Below are 19,975 nucleotides of genomic sequence, written 5' to 3' on the forward strand. Positions count from 1 at the left end.
CAGCACCCAATGTAGGTCTCCCTGAAGCAAGAGCAAACCCCTCCTGAGACTACAGGCTAGGCTTAATACAAGTTCACTCAAAGGAGAACATGTTCTGTTTCATGATTTTTTTCATGATTTTTTTTCATCTAACTGAAAACTTTTATTTTAAGTGCTGCCTCATTGATTAAAATTAAGGCACAGTCAAAAAACCCAGGCATTGCATCAAGTTTTCGAATACGAGGCAAGCTTTCCCTTTCTGTTTAAAACCATGAGAGCAAGATTATAATCTGCTTGTGTAACCAAGTCAGACTCCAGTGCAGTCTGCTGAAAGTCAAGTGAAAATTTTGTCTGATTCGTCAAGGGTGTTCTGCATTTGAGAGTAAGTGCTGTATCTCATGTGAGTGTGTTTGACATTCGGGTGTCCCAAAGGTCACTGCAGTTGTTCTGGGGTTGTACTCCAGGCTGATGTTGGTCTCATGGGACTGCACTGAACACCATAGTGGTGGTCATCTCATGTATTATGCTGCAAGTGTATTTTCTCAGTATAATACTTCTCCAACTGTGTTCATGCTATTGCACATTTTAGTATTCATTTGCAACAGAATGCATTTTGCATTCCATCCCTATTGTCTGTGCATGGTATCATGAAGTTCAGTGCCATACAAAAGAACAGAGGTGAGAGAAAAGAAGTGGGTTTCAGGGATCCTCTGGAGTGAGGTGGAGGAGGCTAATTCCGAGGAGTAGAATCAAGGCAATGGATGATCCTGATGAGTCAAACGGATCAATGATGCATTAAATCAGAGGAATAGAGTATTTGTCAGCAATGGGACATAGTCCTGGAAGGTATGGTATGGACAGGATGAGGCAAGGACATAATGTGGATACAATGAGACAAGACAAAGAGAGGGTCAAGTTAAGAACAAGGATTTTTACTGCATGTCTTGTGATGATGGAGACCAGTCGGGGCAGAGATAAAGGGTGAGAGGGTGGAAGATACGAAGATAGAAGGAGAGTGTTATAGTAGTGAAAAGGTTTGAGAAACTTAAATGATTACCTAGGCACTTTGACTATCGAGTGAGAATTTGTACCTGTGGCCAGAAATAATCAGACTTAGCTTTCATAGATAAAAGCTATCACCAACCATCTCCAAATATATATACTACATATCTTTTGACTGTCTCATTTGGCACTGTTCTGCACTACAATTTGGTCATCCTGATATAGCAAAGCCTCACATGTTGTGGCCCCAGTATGAATCTTTCCAACTTTCTTGCAAATGATAAGTGGAAGAATAAAATTGTATCATCTCTTTCCTCGGCTTGCAAAAAATTATTCTTCTGCTTATCTTGGTTCGCTTTGTTCAGTTTAAGTGTTTGACTTTTAAGTCACAAATGGATCACTTTGTCCACCAAACACTTGATTTTATTCCATAAAATTGCTGGACTAAGTCACCAGGTCAGGCAGTATCCATGGATAGAAATGGTCAGTTAACGTTTCAGGTTGGGACCCATTATCAAGACAGAGACGAAGAAAGTGGTGGGAAAATGGCTGTGAAATGTTGAGATAAAGGCAATGGACTAGAACATGATAGTCTATCAAGGTTTGAAGAAACTATTTCTATCTCCTTACCTACATATGTGCGAACAAGGGAAATCTGTTATCATGATTAGATGGCTATTGGTGAAGGACTCTTTTCTGAAGGTTTATAAACTGCTCTCAGAGATATAGGTAAATTCCTCCAAGGAGAATCCAATGAATCTGAGCAACTAAGGAGGATAGTTTTTTGTAAAATGACATGTAATGTGCATTGCTCTAATAAACATTACCTGCAGATTTTCCGTCACATGTACTAAACATTTGCCAAGGCAGACTGGATGGGCTGAATCACCTATTTCTACTCTGCTTTATGGTGTATGATATAACAACTATATGCCATGCTAAACCAAAGTGTTTCCATTGAAGTTAATAGCGTTAACTTGTACATCAAGCCAGTCTTTAATGCACTAAATTACAACCTATTCTGAACTGTACTGATTTTGGTATGGAAGCCCCATTTCCTGGTATGTAAAGTCTACAGTTGCCTAAATTTTTCAGCCTTGTATGGATTTTTTGTCAGCTTTGGACAAAAGTGATCCATTTGTGATTTAAAATAAAAAGAACAGTATCCACCATCCATTTGACTTTTATTCCAGTGGGACAAAATTTAGCTCCCCTTTGACCTTCTTTGTAGTTCAGTGATCTAAGGACTGGAACCATACTTATTGACTTTCCTGATTCCTTTAAGCTTCAAGAGTAAACGCTCCCTACAGCAGTCACATTGACAACAACTGCCAAGAAACACTTCGCAGCACAAATACTAAAGAGGTCCAGACATCCCATGGACAGGGGGAAAAAAGTGCCTTTGAATTCCTGCAGCTTAATGTGAAGGAACACCCTTTGACCCCTAGAGAATTTACATTGATGTTGTCTTATTTCAGTTGATTGGTTTCTTTCAAAATGCTTGTTTTATTAAAATGCGTTAAATGTGAAAAGATGGTGCTACACGTCCCATGGCTAAACTTGACATCATGTGTCATGTTTGGTCAGAAACTAAAGACTTTCATATCTATACATGTCAAATTCTTTGGTGCGATGTGGTTTCAGATGTATGATGGCTATGAGAGTTTAGTATTATTTAAGTAAGTGCAACGTGTAGATGAAATGAATTTTGTGCTTGCTGCAGCGGCACAAGTACATAAAACAAACAACAAATATAAATTTAATTTACACAATGAGAGAGAAAAAAGATCATTTATATCAAAAGAAAGATAATTTTTCATAGTTGCAATCATTTAAACATGTGCTGTTTCAATTGTGCAGGCAGATTTTTTTGGTGGTCCTAGAGTAGTGTTGTATATAGTTAGGGTAAATGTCGGAGAAACACGTCAGGTAAATAGTGTACTTTATATAGCAAAGTTATAGTTAGGGGAATATGAAGGGGTTGATGAGCCAGAGGTGCCAGACTTCAGAATTCTGTACCTTCTTCCTGAAAGTAGCAGCAGGAAAAGAGCATGACCAGTGTGTTGGGATCCTTTATGATGCTGAAGCTTTGAAAAGTTGAATCGTCACTGCTGCCACATTATCAGCCTCTAAAGTGCTTGAAGACTGGAGAGTGGCTAATATTATGCCATTATTTAAAAAGGGCAGCAAAAACAAGCCAGGTCATTGCAGACCAGAGAGCCTAACATCAGTGGTGTGAAAGTAGCTGGAGGGTTTCTGAGGGACATGGTCTATCAGCATTTGGAAAGGCAGGGACTGATTAGAGGTCGTCAGCATGGCTTTGTACGTGGGAGATCGTGTCTTATGAATTCAATGGAGTTTTTGAAGAGGTGACCCAGAAGCTAGGTGGTGACATTTTATACTTTAGCAAAGCCTTTGACAAATTCCTGCATGACAGGTGAATCTGGAAAGTTTAATCACTGGGATCCAGGGAAGCTTCGCAATTGGTTTAAAAACTTACTTTGTGGATTGAGTCAGAAGATAATGGTGGAGTGTTGCTTTTCTGATTGGATGCCTTTGACCAGCAGTGGGCTTGCTGCAAGAGTCTGTGTTGGGTCCACTTTTGTTTGTTTTCTATATTAATGACTTGGATGGCAATGTTATTTACATGATTGTTAACTTTGTAGATGGCACCATAGTGGATAATCAGAAATAATGTCAAGGAATGATAAATGGAATGCAAGACATATGAATTAAGGAGCCATTTGACCAGTCAAGCCAGCTCTTCCATTTTATAAGATCATGGCAAATCCAGCCATAATCTCTGCAACACCTACTTGCCCTTTCTCCCATGACCCTTAATTACCTGACAATACAAAAATGAAGCTGTCAAGTGTGAGCTGTGGCACTTTAGTAAATCAAACTAGGAGAGGACTTGCACAGTAAATGGCAGAATCCCAGAGAGTGTTAGAGAACATGGGGTATGGAAGTGTTGACTCAGATGTACACGGTGGTGAAGAAGGCATTGGCATGTTTGCCTTCATTGGGCAGAGTGTGGTAAAGTTGGTATCTCAAAATACAGTGCCGGTGAGACCACATTTGGTGTATTGTCTACAGTTTTGGTCACACAGCTTCAGAAAATATATCAATATATTTGAAGGGGTGCAGATATATTTCCACCAGAAAATTGTTGGAATTGGGGGGGTTGAGATACAAAGGAAGATAGGCTAGTTCTTTGTTCCTTGGAGTGCAGGGGCTTATGAGTGACCTCATAGATGAATAGGGATTTAAGAGGGGCCTGAGGGGTGACATTTGCACTGAAAGGATAGCCTGCATCTGGAATGGGCTGCCAGAGGAAAGTAAAGAAGTGATTACAACATTCAAAAGGCATTTGGACAGATATATGGATAGGAAGGTTTTAGACCAGTGATTCTCAACCTTTTACTTTCCCCTCACTTACCACTTTAAGAAATTCCTATGCCATCGGTGCTCTGTGATTAGTAAGGGAAAGCTTAAGGTGATATGTGAGTGGGAAAGAAAGGCTGAGAATCACTGCTCTAGACCCATTTGTTACTGAAATATTTTGCTTGAGAAAAATGTCCTTTGGGGCTATGAAACCGTACATATAACGAGTCAATGAGGTACAATTAAAACAGTGGTTTTCAACCTTTTTCTTTCCGTTCACATAACACCTTAAGCAACCCCTTACTAATCACAGAGCACCTATGGCATAGGGAATACTTAAAGTGGTATGTGAATGGAAAGAAAAAGGTTGAGAACCACTGTTTTAGAATGATATGGGCAAAATGTAGGCAAATGGGATGATCCCAGATTGCCAACTTGGACATCATGGATGTGTTTGACTGAAGGGCCTATGACAGATCTTGATTAATATATGAAGATTAATGTGGAGTTGTGTCCTTGTATCATTCCTGGAGTACTGGGGGATACTGACAAGGTTTCTCATCAATGTTTCCCCTCAACTTGAAGCACCTGACATCTCCAAATCCAAAGCAGGTTGTATTGGCAAATCAAACTGTCAGCACAATAATGAAGAGAAACAGCAGAGAGTTTACAGTTCCCAACTTTAAAAAATTGTATCATGGTACGAAATGGATCAGGAGTGATCAAAAACATAAAGCTTGATTTTTGCATTTTTCACAAATTTCATGTGAAATAGTCCAACAACTCAATCAGGTTTTTTATGAAACATTATTCATTGTACAGGTATGTTTGAACTGTCAATAGTTTGGCATTAGTTGCAGAGCCTATGTCTCTGCACATGAACAAAGCCTCATTTTCCATTATCACCAAACACACAGGCCCCTGAGGGTTTGCACGCTGTGGACAGTGGAAACTTTATCCTTATGTGTACGATATGCATATAGTAAAATCCAGATTCACAACCAGGATTAATCATCAAAAAGTACGTTCCTGATTCTCCTGAGTCCTGCTTAAATTACACTAGACAGAAAGCAACTAGGATAGGAACATAGAAGTGTTGCCTGAGCCATGTAGCTGAGAAACACTCCAAACTATGAGTAAACTCAAGGAAAGAGTGGAGCAAAGCTCCGCTCTAAATATCCATAATCTATCTTCTATTCCTATTGAGCCTGAGAACTAATTATCTATGCATATTATCCTAAAGAGGCAGCTGAGAAAGAAACAATGTGAAACCAGCTCAGTTTGGATGTTTGTTTGAGATTAAATGCTGTAAATCTAAATCAATCAGCAATGTCTGACAGATGACTGAATGATGACAAATTCTGCAATTTGTCAGAAATAATTACAGTCCCACCTGATTCTCCCTTCTTGAATTAATTATGAATTGAAGAAAAATTCTCCTAGATTCCAAATCTTCAGACACATATAATCAACTTTTTCAAATTCAGGTGAATGCATAAGATTTTAATGTTTATATATAAGCAACATTATAGTATTATTTCTGTGTGTAACTATTGCAAGCAATGTATGTGAATATGGGTAACATTCCAATCAAAATAGAAGCATTTTGCAATTCTTTTTGTATTTTTTTTAGGGTTCTTGGATCAGTGCGGACTAGAAGGGCCAAATTGGCCTGTTTCCGGGCTATAATTGTTATATGGTTATTTACAGCTTTAATTGTTTGCCATTTCTCTACAATTACACGTGGATTGTTGATTGCTTTGACTCATTATGTGTCCTCACTCTTACCCAAGTCCTGAACTTTCATTGTTTTTTTTCTTGTTTTATTCTCAGGGCCACCTCTGCCTTGCTCCATTGCTTCAACCCCAGTAGAGCAGTACATCTCCCCTCCCCTTCCTTCTGAAGTCAATGAGAACCAGCCAATGTTACTCAGCAATAAGATGACCCAGTCAAACCCAGATTCTGACTCTGATGAGGAGTTTGTTCCCAACTCTTTCTTGGTTAAAACTGATTCTGGAAGCTTGTACGTTCCAACAAATGGTAAGTTAAATTTATTTTCCTTATTTGCAGTTGACACACTGTGATCCATTATAAATGAATGCTGCTTACCTTGACAATTAACACAAAACACAGCAAATAATTCCAGCATATTGACAACCCACTTTGTATTTTTATGTTCACTAGTTGGCTACAGCCTTGGAAAATTACATAGTGAACTTAGAATTTAGAATATTTCTGTTGCCTTTTATAATTATACCATGTGTCAGTTTATTTTTAAACATTTACCTAAGCCTTTTTTCACTTGGGTTCAAGAAAAGTAGTTGATTTTCTTCCAGAGAACCATAGGACTCCTAGTTCACTTTAAGTAGACTGATTAATTGGCTTGAGCAATTGATTTGATGTTTCTAAATACCCGGTACATAGAATGAAATAAGATGAGCTATTTTTGCTGGTTTAAACAACAGTAACAATTTGCATTTGTTGTGTGCGTCTTATGTAAAAGAGGGCTCAGAATGTACAGGTTCTTAAGTGCAAGAATGTTGAGATCCAACAGGGATTTGAAGGAAATATTTTAACTGTTTGAGGAAACTTCATATGTACATGGAGGCAACCATGTTTACTACATTGTATTACAGACCACACACACTGCAACAAAACTCACTTGACATCAAAGTTAGACTTTGGATGCTGTTTGGTTCTGAAAGGCCTTATATGAAAGACAAAGCCCTATTTTGTTTAATGGCTGCAAGATTGGCTTTCAATAATAGACCAGACAATAATTTAGATTCACTGGATATCAGACCTCTGACTGAACCACCTATGAGTAAAATGATGTTGCCCTTGCTCTGTACTATCTGATCTCTATCTGTAACTGTATCTGTACTGTATTGTATATGTGGGTTGCTGGATAGCACCCAAAACAATCTTTTTCACTGTACTTTGGTACATCTGAGAATAAACTTGAACTTGGGCAAGATTGGAAAATGTTGTGAAGAACATAAATTTAAGCACAATGACATGGTTATGGAAAAATGTGTTGCTGAATACAGATTAATGATTATTTAGAAGCTGTGCAGGTTAAGACCTGGGAACCAAATCATAGAATAGATAATATTTTTGAAGGATGACAATGAGAAGAAATTTGGAGAAGTTAAACCTTGAGGTGATGGCAATTTGTGAAAGATGTTTTCATCAGTGCAGGAGTGCAATACCCACAAGAGGCCAAGATTAAAAAGCTTTGCTGAATTGAATGGAATGGCAAGATTGAGCTCCAAGGTCTTCAGATTGAATGAACTGCTGTTGATTCCGGCTAGAGCCAAACACCACGATCATGTTAAACTGCAGGAAAGCACAAGTCAAGTCCTAACATTGGACAGGAAATTGATACCACCTTGCTCCATAAATTAATTCTAGGTTGTGAATAACCTGATACCCCTCGTAGCTCTCATGTATCAAAAGTCCCACTGATAGGACTATCGTAATAACCAGGTTATGTTTATAGTGATGTAGTTGAGGAATAAATATTGGCCCAGAAACTGGGGAACCACTTTGTTCTGCATACATTCTGTTCATCTCCACTGGATTTTGATAATCCCTGAGTCGGGATTCCTGAATCTCATTGCCATGTGTTTATTAGTGATGGTTGGGCCAAGTTTCTTTATTTATAAGATGATTTTTTAGTGATGTTGTAATTACATCTCTCCAGCTAACGACATTGCCCATGTCACACTGGAATTGCAACTTTTATCAAGGCCATGGCATATGGAATCAGGACCAAAGGGAAAAACATTTCCAGGAGACACAACAGTAATTTGGAAAGAGATAAAATAAATGTTTATTTTGGTAATTGTGCTCTAAAGTAGAAAGTCACCACAAGGTCCTTCACAGTTATTGTTTTAAAATAGTTATCTAAACCAATGGAAACCATAGAAAAGGTGATCAACACCCCTACCTAAACACTGAACAACCCAATGCCTCACCTACCATGATATTCCACTCCCACACCCTCATTTGGGTTAACAGATTAAATTCACAGAATCTCAAAAATAAATTTGCCCTCAATCCAATTCACATGTCCAAAGTGTAATAGATCTGTGGTCCTTGTAATACTTCTGCTGATGCAGGTGGCCTGCATTGTCCATTAAATAAGTGTTCAGCTTTGCATGTACTTCCTCGAGCACTGGAATTTTAAGGATTGGCACTTGTTCTGCATTTTATTTTACTGTTGATCTGTAGCTTTCAGAGTTTCCTTTTTCAAAAAGAAAATATATTTTAACTCCTAATATTGAGCAACTCTCTAAAAATTATAGCTCATTAACATTTTTTTCAGCACTAGTTATCCACTTTTAACTCATTGTGAACATTGATGAAGAGTAAAAAATACTGGGAAATTATTTAATCCAACTTGAATTTTACTCAATTGGTTTTTTTAAGGGATCAACAATTGATAAAAATCTAAATGCCTGCGTGGTACTGTACTTTGGGTAAATCCGAGCTTATGTTGATTTGACAATTCAGTATTTCATTGATTTTGTTGGATATCTAAATTTCTGTTTTTGTTTTTAACATAATTTACCAATTTAAAAATTATTTCACTTTGTTTCATTAATGTTGAAATCTGATATTTAAAAAGATTCTCACAATGTGTGGCTCTTTTAAAAATTGATCTTTGCGTCATGTATTTTTTAAAATCTTTTGCCCTAATCTTATTTTATTTCAATTAAAAAAGAGCAAATGAGACCATGCTGATGCCATGAATAGCACTCTGGGGAGGAACAGATTTGAAGTAGAGAATCTGATCACATCCTGAAGGAGACATTGTATTCGTGTTAATTCTTGTGTTTCTGTGGAAAAAGTTCCCAAAAGTCCTGTTTCAACAGAAACTCATTCCCCAAATGGAATTACATGTCAGAGTTGTGAATAATCACAACTTGCAAAAGCAGAAAAGACATATTTGGGCTAACAGACTATCAAATAATAAAGTTGCCATTTCGAGTTTTAATGAAGGCAGGTCGAAGTGTGGGTAAGCAGTTAGGCTTGCGAGCTGCCTACCTTCACCATTATATTTAATTTGTTAAAAAAACTGTGTTTCCCAGCTCTTAAGATGCCCAACAAGTGAAAACATGAGGGCTGAATCAACTAAGTACATGCCTGTGCAGCAGTTTGTGGGCCTGCAGTTGTCACAGTGGTTCTAGAAATAAGCTATGGTCCACTATTCATTCAAACCATGGCTGATCTTTACACTTGTGTCTATGTTCCTGGACAAATTAAGACATAGGAGGCTATTTAGCTGTAGCACATCGAATGACTCAAAGTCTTGTTGACTCAAACCAAGGCTTTTATTAGCAAAAGACTGGAGCGTAGTGCCTCGATTTTGACCAGTCCAGACTGATCTGGGTCTGGTTATGAGCAGCACTTTATGACCTGCTGGTGGGCATGGCTACAGCTCTCAGCCAATCACTACTACTATATGTAAATATATACAAATATATACATTGGTGATAGTACTCATACTATCACATTAGCCTAATTGAATAAGATCATGGCTTATCTTTGACTTAAACACCATTTTCTTGCCCTGCCCATTCCCTTTGCCTAATATTCAGAAATCTCGCAATCTCATTTTTAAATGAAATCAAAATAACTAGCCTCCATAGGCCACAGAGATGATAAATTACAAAGATTTATTATCTTCTAAGTGAAGAGATATCTCTGCATTTCAATCTAAATGACACATCCCCTCTGTGCTCCCTTATTCTAGGACACCTGAATGAGGGAAAATATGTTCCACATCTACTCACGAGAAACTTTGTAGGTTTCCCTCATTCTATTAGTGCCCAAACATCGATCACTCACAGCCCAGTTCCTTCAGCCCTCTAAAGTTGCAATTTCCAAAGATCTACAGCCATCTGAGTAAATGATTTCTTCTCACCTCAGTATATAATGACCAACCACCAAGCCTGAAAATTGTCCCTTTGTTCTAAATTTTCCAACTGGAAGGAGCTATCGCTCAGTATCAACTCTGTCAAATCTTTATCAGCATTTTGTTGCTTTCTAGTAATTCTTCAAAGATCACTGTTTATGCCTCCAAATACTCTTCAGCTATCTGGGATGTAGTCCAGATTGTCCAGGTGACTTATCCACCTTCAGTCCTTTCAGCTTCCCAAACTCTTTCTCCTTAGCAATACACTCACTTTAACTCCTCATCTTTCGAATTTTTGGCAGGTCATTGGTGTCTTCCACAGAGAAGACTGACACAAAATACTTACAGTTCATCCACAATTACTTTGTTCCCTGTGACGACTTCTTCTTGTTACCTCTACATCAGTTTGATGTCCACTCATGCCTCTCTTTTACTTGTTTTATATATATGTGAAAAATTATTTTGGTGCCCATTTTAATGCTGTTGAATAGCCTACCTTCATATTTCATCCTTGCTCTGTTTATTGTTCTTTTAGTTGCCTTATGTTTATTTTTTAAAGTTTCCCAATCTTCTATCTTCCCACTAATTTTTGCAATATTCTGTGCCCTTGCTTTTGCTTTCATATTGTCTTTAACTTCCCTTATCGAGTAAGGCTGCCTTATTCTCCCTTTAGAAAACTACTCCTTTGGAATGAAATGACCCTGTGTCGTTTCAATTACTCCCAGAAACTCCTACCACTGCTGCTCATTCCCGCTAGTGTCTATTTCCAATCAGTTTTGGCCAGCTTCTCTCTCATGTCTCTGTTATTACCTTTATTAAAATGTAATACTGATGCATCCAATTTTAGATTCTCCCTCTCAAACTGCAGGGAGGATTTGATTATATTGTGGTCACTGCCTCCCCTTTTCCTTCCAATCCCTCATCAACTCTGGTTCTTTGCACAACACCAAATCCAGAATTGTCTTTTCCCTAGTGGGTTCAATCACAAAGTATCTTGTAGGTTTTCCAAAAATTAATTTTTGGGATCCAGTGCATGTAGAAGTTCTCCATGACCACTGTAACATTGCCTTTCTTACATGCCTTCTTCAACCCCTGTTGTAATTTGTACCCCACATCCTAGCTACTACTCAGAGCTACCCTTGCATTTTCTTCACTCTGCCTAAAAAGCTTCTGATCTTGTATCCCTTCTTGCTAAGGCTTTTATTATTATTTTTTTCTTCCCTGCCTCCAAGTAAAAAAATTGTAGGACCACCATCTTCGTTAAAATATCATCAACAACACATTTTCTTTTGTGGCAAATAGTGTACGATGCAGTAAATGAAAGCAAGACATTTCCTCACAGCCAAGTTATTGAAATTTTTTTCAAAGACTAATAATTATTAGGCCTTCCATCTCATGACAAAGTAACAAAGTCAATGCAATATTGTTTTCTCTTTAAGACTAAAGAACAATTTCTATTAGACAGATGCATACTTGAACAAGTTCAGTTTTGAAGACAAAAGGTACATTTCCTTGTAATAAAGGGTCCAGAAATTAGGCCAGAAACTGTTTAAGTTATTTTTGTATTATTAGAATAACACCTTTCAAAAGTGAGGTGGATGTACATTGTAAATGAAAAATAGGCAAATAGAGGAAAGTGTAAGGAATAGTGCTCATTATAAAAGACTGACAAAGAGCAAGGCATTTCAACTGCCCTACAGCATTCCACCAACAGCTATCATTCTTCTTGCTGAAACCTCTCTTGGCTGCAGCACCTTTGGTAAAGCACCCTGGCCCATCCATTTCTGAAAATCAATAAACAAACAGTGGTTTCTGGAAATCTGAAACACAACCAGAAAATGCATGAAGTTTTTTTTTTAATCAGCAGGTTGGGCATCATCTGTGGAAAGAGAAACCATTGATGTTTCAGATCAAACATCCTTCATTGAGTCTGAGGTGGTGAGAAATACAAGAGGCACATGAGAGACTGCAGATACAGGAAAAGTTAGATTTGTGCATCAGGAAGATAGGTGAGGGTAATGGAGGGAACTGTAGTGCGCGTCGAAAGAACCAGACTTGTTGATCCAAACCAAGGCTTTTATTAACTAGAAGACTGGAGCATATCACAAGTAGATCGACCAGTCCAGAATGACCTGGTCTGGCTAGGAGCAATCCTTTAAGACCTGTCATGGCTACACTTTCAGCCAATCACAGTCATCCTACATTACCATCTGTACATATACACATTGGTGATAGAATCTGTACTATCACAGGAACAAAAGAGTGAAATGATGTAATGTGTCTGTGTCATGTGTTGATAATGTTCTGAAGTTTGAGTGATGTCGTATCGTCTGGCCGACTGGGATGTGCTGACCAGGCCTGAATATACAAAGGAAAGAGAAAGAGGGAGGGGAATGATCAGCACAAATGGCCCAATCCTGGTACAAACAGAAAGGAGAAAGTTACCTGAAGTTGGAGAATTCAACTGTAAGTCCTGCAGGCAGTAACCTGCTCAGATGAGAATTGAGCTTATGTTGGGCTTCATAGTAAAAGGGCCAGAGGGCTCCAACCAAGCAGTCAAAATTAGAGTGGGATGGTAAATTAGAATGCAGACATCTGAAAGCTCAGCGTCACAGATGCACCATCAATGGCTCAAAAGACTGAAGTTGAGCAAAACTGATAGGCTTTTATTCGCAATAGAATGAAGGCACATCCCTGGTGGTCGACTGTCCCGAACTGAGGAGAGGGCTGAGGGACAGTCACCTTTATTGTGGGGCCACAGGTAGGGTTGACCAATGGGTGTCCCCAGACATAAATATATACAGACAGTGGATTACTACATTCACCCTTGTATTTAAAACGAGCCCGGTGGGGTGAAGTGTTGATGATACAATTACAAATTAAGTTTTTTGGGTGGTTTGGTTTTCTGCTGTGACTGTCTTACTACCAGCTGTGACTGCGGTGCAGCGATCGGGTCCTGGACAGTCTGGGCCATCTGTTGTAGTCGTCGGCGGTGAGCTGATGGGTGCCTGCCGACCAGTTTGGTGTGTCATTTTGTTGGGGCTAAGGTAATGTGCCATAGCCTTCGTGCATTGTGAGTGGTGAGGGGTGGGAGGGGTACGGTGTGATCAGAGGTGGTCTCCAGAGTCCCTGAGGGCACCAAGTCCCTAATGGTGACAGTGTCTTCATGCCCATCGGGGTACTCCACCTAGACATATTGGGGGGTTGGCGTGGAGGAGGTGGACCCTTTTGACCAGTGGATTTGACGTGACTCCTTACATGTTTCTGTAGTAGGACTGGCCCTGAGGACATCAGTCATGACGGCAGTGTTGATCCTGTCACCAATTTCCTGGGAAAGGAAAACATATGTTCACGTGGTGTGGCATTGGTGGCCATACAAAGAAAGGACTTGAAGGAATGGAGTGCCTCAGGAAGGACCTCTTGCCAGCAGGAGACTGGGAGGCCCTTAGAACACAGGGCCAGAAGGACGCCCTTCCAGACTGAAGCATTCTCCCTTTCCACCTGCATGTTCCCCCTGGGGTTGTTGCTGGTGGTCCTGCTCATGACGATGCCTCTGGCCAGCAGGTACTGGCGCAGCTCATCGCTCATAAAGGAGGGCCCCTGGTCGCTCTGAATATAGCTGGGAAAGCGAAACTGAGTGGATTGCATAAGTCCTTGATGACTGTGGCAGCTGTCATGTCAGGTCAGGGGATGGCGAAAGGAACACATGTTCTCATCAATGATATTGAGGAAGTGCACATTGGAGTCCGAGGAGTCCTTTGAAGTCGACGCTCACGCATTCAAAGGAGTGGGTGTCTTTTATCAACTGCTCTCTGTCTGGCCGGAAGAAGAGTGTTTTGCACTCGCGCAGCCCTGGCAGACTGTGGTCATCGATGGAGGAAAGTAGGTTGTGGGCTTTGACGAATTGGAAGAACCTGGTGACTCTGGGGTGGCAGCGATCATTATGAAAGGCTTGTAAGTGTTTGATTTATGCACTGGCACAAGGTTCCACGAGATTGGGCATCTGGGCTTCATTGAGTTTCTAAGGCCAGTACAAGGTATCATACTTATAGGTGGAAAGTTCAGTTCTCCACCTCAATATCTTGTCGTTCTTGATTTTACCTCACTGCAAGTTATTGAACATGAATGCAACTGCACATTGGTTGGTTAGCAAGGTAAATCGTTTCCCAGCTAGGTAGTGCCGAACCTCCTCGATAATGGCTTGGATCTCCTTCTTGATAGAGAAGTGTCACATTTCAGGGCCCTGGAGGGTGCAAGAAGAGAAAGCAATGGGTCTGCCCACCTGATTAAGTGTGGCAACCAGAGCGAAGTCTGATGCATCGTTCTTCTTATGGAGTGGGATGGATTCATCCACAGCGTATATCGTGGCTTTGGCTATGTCTACCTTGATCCAGCTGAAGGCTGCACGGGCCTCTGGTGTTAGGGGAAAAGAAGTGGATTTAACGAGGAGGCGGGCCTTGTCCGTGTAGTTGGGGACCCACTGGGCAGAGTAAGAGAAGAACCCCAAGCACTATTCAGGGCCTTAAGTCTGTGGAGAAGGGGTAGTTCCAGGAATGGGTGCATACATTCAGGGAACTGCCTACTTTTGGTGGCAACGGCTTTATAATTGGGGGTGAGATTGGTGAACAGCAATGAAGGGGTGATTTTGAGGTTGGAGAGTCCACAGGTCGTGCGCGATGGGCAATCAGGTTGTTGGCTGTGTGTGGTGGGGGAGGGGGCTGAAGGGTTAGTGGAGCGCAATGGTCAATTTTAAAACTGCTGGTTACATACAGTGGGGTGCCCATCATACTCCATCATCACACTTTTAAGGTGACATTGAAAGTCCAGTACCAGTAGCAAGGCAGGGCAGAGCTGTAGCATCAACAGAAGTTTAAAGTTTTTATAGTTTGTGCCCAGCACAGTCAGAGTCAGTACACAGTAGATGCGGACATCCACCATATGTGATCTTGAGGCCAAGGAGACTTTTTGGCTTACTGGCCTTACAACGAGGGAGTAATGTTGCACCATGTCAGGGTGGATGAAGCTCTCCGTGCTCCCAATATCAAACAGGTAACTCATTACGTGCAGGGTCGGTGACAGAACGAATGTTAGAGGGGGGCACAGTGGAATGTTCATAAACTCACTAAGCAGTGGCAGGGGTGGTACTTTTGGATGCTGGGACCTACCTGCGGATCAATGTTAACACCTTCCACCCCTCCAACGGAGGATACGAGGGTACTGTTTTTATTGCGATAAGCATCACTAGACGCTACTAATGCTTAGCGTACGCTAGTGATGTGGCCAGTGGCAGGTGGAGAGTCATTAGAATGCATCAAGCTGGATGCTAACGATGCTTGACGCATGCTGGTGACACAGGAAGGGGTGGGGCAGATCTGACGGCCAGGGATGGCCATGACCGTATAGAAACGCATATCACCTCACTTTGTGGGTGGTAATGTCTGCCCATGCCCCCTCCCTTGGTACTGACCCTCACACATGGCCATTACCTGAATGTCTATCATTGACCTGGCAAGTTGGTGGGGACTGCTCTGGTCAAGTGTGATGGAAGCTAGTGTTAGATTGCTGCTTGTCATTTCTTCAAAGAGTTTGAGTGTTGAGTCAGGAGATGGTGACATTTAAGATGATGGCCTGCACACAGCGCTGCTGGATCTTAAAGGTGGCACCCAAAATAGCGACCCCCACGACCTGCACATAGCACTGCTAGTTCCCGGCGATGGCGTCATCCAAGGTGGCGGCCCCCATAACCCGCATGCTGCACTGCTAGGGAGGGGTAGTTTTGATGTACACACCTTAGTATAGTGCTCTTTCTTACCGCAGCTGTAATTGACTGCCTCTTTTGCTGGGCTACATTTCCTCGGGTGCTTGCCCAGGCCACAGAAGTAGAACCTCGGTTTCTCACGGAGTGCAATGACTGTGGTCAGATGACTTGCAAAATGTGACAGTGCAGGCATGTCCCAAGTTGGCGGCGCCCAGGCAACCACAAGCCAGCCGTGTTGTCGGTTGAGTAGGCCTCCATGTTCTGAAATGTGCCTGCCAATTTGACCACCCTCCGCAGACTGAGCTCACCTTGCTCTAGGAGTCTCTGGTGGATGTAATTGGACCCGATGCCTGTGACACAGGCATCCCTAATCAGGTCCTCTGTGTACTTCGCAGCTGTCATGGCCTTGCATTCACAGGCCTGTCTGAGGGTTCACAGGGCCCGAAGGTACTTGGCATTTGACTCCCCGGGTCGCTGTTTTCAGGTCACTGAGAGGTATCTGGCGTAGACCTCAGTGACATTTCTCAGGTACTGGCCTTTCAATATGTTCATTGCCTCTGGATACGGTATGGCATCCCTGATCATCGAGTACACCAGGGGCCCGATGCGGGAGTCTAGTACCTGTAATTTGTCTTTCTCCAACTGATCGATGGCTGATGATGCCTGCAGGATGCTTTGAAACAGCGCAGCCAGAGTTCAAAGATGGTAAGTGCCTCGAGTAATTGAAGGTCGATTTCTAGTTACTCTGGCTTCAGGATCTGCTCCACTGTCAAGATGATTGCAAATAAAATTGATGCATCAGCAATGACTCAAAAGACTGAAGATGAGCAAAACTGATGGGCTTTTATTCACAATAGAATGAAGGCACATCCCTGGTGGTCAACTGTCCCAAACTGAGGAGGGGTCTGAGAGACCTTTATTCAGGAGCCTGTGGGAGAGACCACAGGTACAGGATGCCAATGGGTGTGCCCAGACAGATAAATATATACTGCTGTAACTCCAGTGGACTAAGCACAAGTGCTCCCCAAATCGATAAACCAATCTGTTTTTGGTTTTTCCAAAATAAAAGAGCTCCCCCCACCCCCCCCCCCCCACCACTTCTCTCGAACACTGAATGCAGCACCCATATCTTTTAAACACCACAAATAGACAGAGGCATTTTGGTTTCATATTGTGAAATTCAATTGGTGGTTGTTCCATGGGACATCAGTGACCAGTGAATGCAGAACTCATCACTGAGAAGTGGAAGATATGTCTGGTTCCCTTGAGCTCTTCACTTCAGTGCACACTGTGCCTCCTACAATAGCACAGCTTGATGCTGCTTCAGAATACCAAAGCAGTTCTACGGATTAAGTAATTTTGCATTTGGGCAGAGGTGCTCAGCAAAAAAACTTGACTATCCAATTAAAAAGATAATTACATTTCATCATTATGTCATTAGTGGAACATGTATCGAAAGTGAAGAAATATTTTATGACCCCCTTTAATTTTTATTATAACACGTTAAAAATGAATTACAATTTATTCAGAAAGTTAGATGGTATTGATAGCATTTGCAGCTCACATCACAAAGGAGCAGAGACTAATGTTGTGGAGGCTGCCTTTGTGCAAATTTGCACATTCAAATTGCAGAAAATGACAGGTGAATGCCAGGAGAACTGTACCTTGGAGTCACTATCTTTTAATTCAGCAATCAGTGGAAAAGATCATCCTCAAACTAAGTGAACTAGCAACTAAATCCAGAACAAAGTGGTTGCCTAGATTTCCTGTCGTTAGCAAAACCAATCCAGATCCATGTTTCAATTTGGTGTCAGGAGAATGCAGCATTAAAGCCCACTACCCTTGCTTGCAACACACCTTAACTCTCTCAAGTGAACGTCAGAAATCTCATTGCACAAAACAGAAAAGCAAGGTGGCAGTCGATATTCATCCCTCATGCAATTTATTTGAATATTATCTGCTCGTGACATTTCGTGACATGTTCATGACAAGAAATTCTGATTCACATTCATTATCAGCATTGCATTCTTTGCCGTATGCAAATTGCCTGCCATGTTGTCCGCAATATACTTGTGACTTCTCTTCAAAAAGCAATTTGCTGAAGTGAATGGAATGTGAAAGGTCCTCCATAAATGTAAAACTTTACTTCATTCTCTTTGAATAATTGAATATATACAGGCAGCATTAGAAGCTAAAGTTGAACACCAACACTACAAATATCAGGATCAACTTGTACATAAAAATTGTCCATAAAAATAAATACATTACAAAATATATTTAAATAACAAAGGCAAAAAATTGCATCTATTCACAGCCCAGTAAGTGGGCCTCTTAATTTAATATGCAGTCTATTGAACATGGATTTCCTAGTGATGGATCTTAAATTATTTTGAGCATGTTATCTCTCCTTACAGCATGTTAACCTGCTTTACATAAGGAGTAAAATCAATTGCACAAAATGCACCACTGTTCAGTTAAACTCTTGGGAAGTTTTTATTGGTTCCTCCTGGCTCTTTTCTTGATAAATTCTGATTCAAAAGGGTATCCATCCATCATTCCAGTGGCCAAGAAGAATAACATAATGTTCTTCGATGACCATCAACCATGGCACTGATGTCTACCATGTAGCCTATCTCAGGAAGGACCTGGGCCCACATCAGTTCACTTATCAGCACATTGATGGCAGATGTCACCTGGCTGAACCTCTGCATTAGATCACCTAGACCACAGGACACCAACATATTCATGGACTACTGCTCGGCATTCAACACCAACATACCAGCAAGACTTAATAACAAGCTAAAGAACTGGGATACTGTCCATCCATCTGCAACTGGATCCTTGACTTTCTCATCGGCAAACCCCAATCAATGTGGATCAGCAACATCACTTCCTCCACCGAGCTGACCAATATATAGTTATCCCTACTCAAATCCACCCAAGACTACACAGCCAAGTTCATCACCAACTCAATCCACAAATTTGCTGACAACACCATCGTTATTAACTGAATAACTGGGATTTATATATCAGAATACAGTATGAAGATCGAGAACCTGGTTGGGTAGTGCAAGAACACAATCTAGCATACAATGTCAGCAAGTCCAAGGAGGCTAATTGTTGAAGGAGAGACTGGGGGACCAAGAACCTGTCTGCATTGAAGAGGAAGGAGGTGGAGAGGTCAGAACCTTCAAGTTCCTGGGAGTCCATAATTTCAGAAGCCCTTTACTGGAACCAGCACATCAAAGCAACTGCAAAGCAGGCACACCACTACCTCTACTTCCGAAGGAGTCTTAGGAAATTTGGCCTGTTGTCAAACACTGGATCAAACTTCTACACATCCACTGTGGAAAGTATACCAGCTTTTACAATACAGCCTGGTTTGGTAATTTGACTGGCCAGGAAGGGCATCGGCTGCAGAAGGTTGTAGACGTAGCCAGGTTCATCACAGGCTCTGAGCACCCATTCAGTACCCCTCCACACTGGTCAAATGTTATCAATGTGGATCAATACCATGTAATAATTTCATTTTTTATTTCTTCCATCAGTACTTCTAAATGTTTTACTGCTTCAAGGGTGTTTTGCACAAGCCCGCTTTACCTGATTTTCATATTTCATAATGACATGAAGGGGGAAAAGGGGGGGAATCAGGCCTCATCAAGAGGTCAGCAGTGGAAAGGGTAAAGATGACAATGCGGAAGCATACAGGAATGAGATAGATCAGCAACCTTGCACTCAACATTGGCAAAGCTAAGGAATTGATTGTGGACTTCAGGAAGGGGAAGCCAAGAGAACACCAACCATTCCTCACCGAGGGATCAGCAGTGAAAAGGGTTATGAACTTAAAATTCTGGGTGTTAACATCACTAACGTACTTCATGAAGAAGACTTACTGCCTGCGATGCTTCTTAAGGAGTTTGAGGAGATTT

General features: G+C 41.1%; 1 protein-coding gene across 1 annotated transcript in view; it reads left to right on the plus strand.

Moving 5' to 3' along the window:
- Positions 1-19,975, plus strand: part of LOC138740058 (teneurin-4-like) — a 393,122-nt gene that overhangs the window by 102,661 nt on the left and 270,486 nt on the right. The window contains exon 2 of the mRNA XM_069892490.1: positions 6,199-6,405. Coding sequence (XP_069748591.1) covers positions 6,288-6,405 — 118 coding nt within the window. The 5' untranslated portion in view covers positions 6,199-6,287. The remainder of the gene's footprint in view (positions 1-6,198; positions 6,406-19,975) is intronic.

This window comes from Narcine bancroftii, chromosome 7 (genome assembly GCF_036971445.1).
Source record: "Narcine bancroftii isolate sNarBan1 chromosome 7, sNarBan1.hap1, whole genome shotgun sequence".
Taxonomy (NCBI): Eukaryota; Metazoa; Chordata; class Chondrichthyes; order Torpediniformes; family Narcinidae; genus Narcine; species Narcine bancroftii.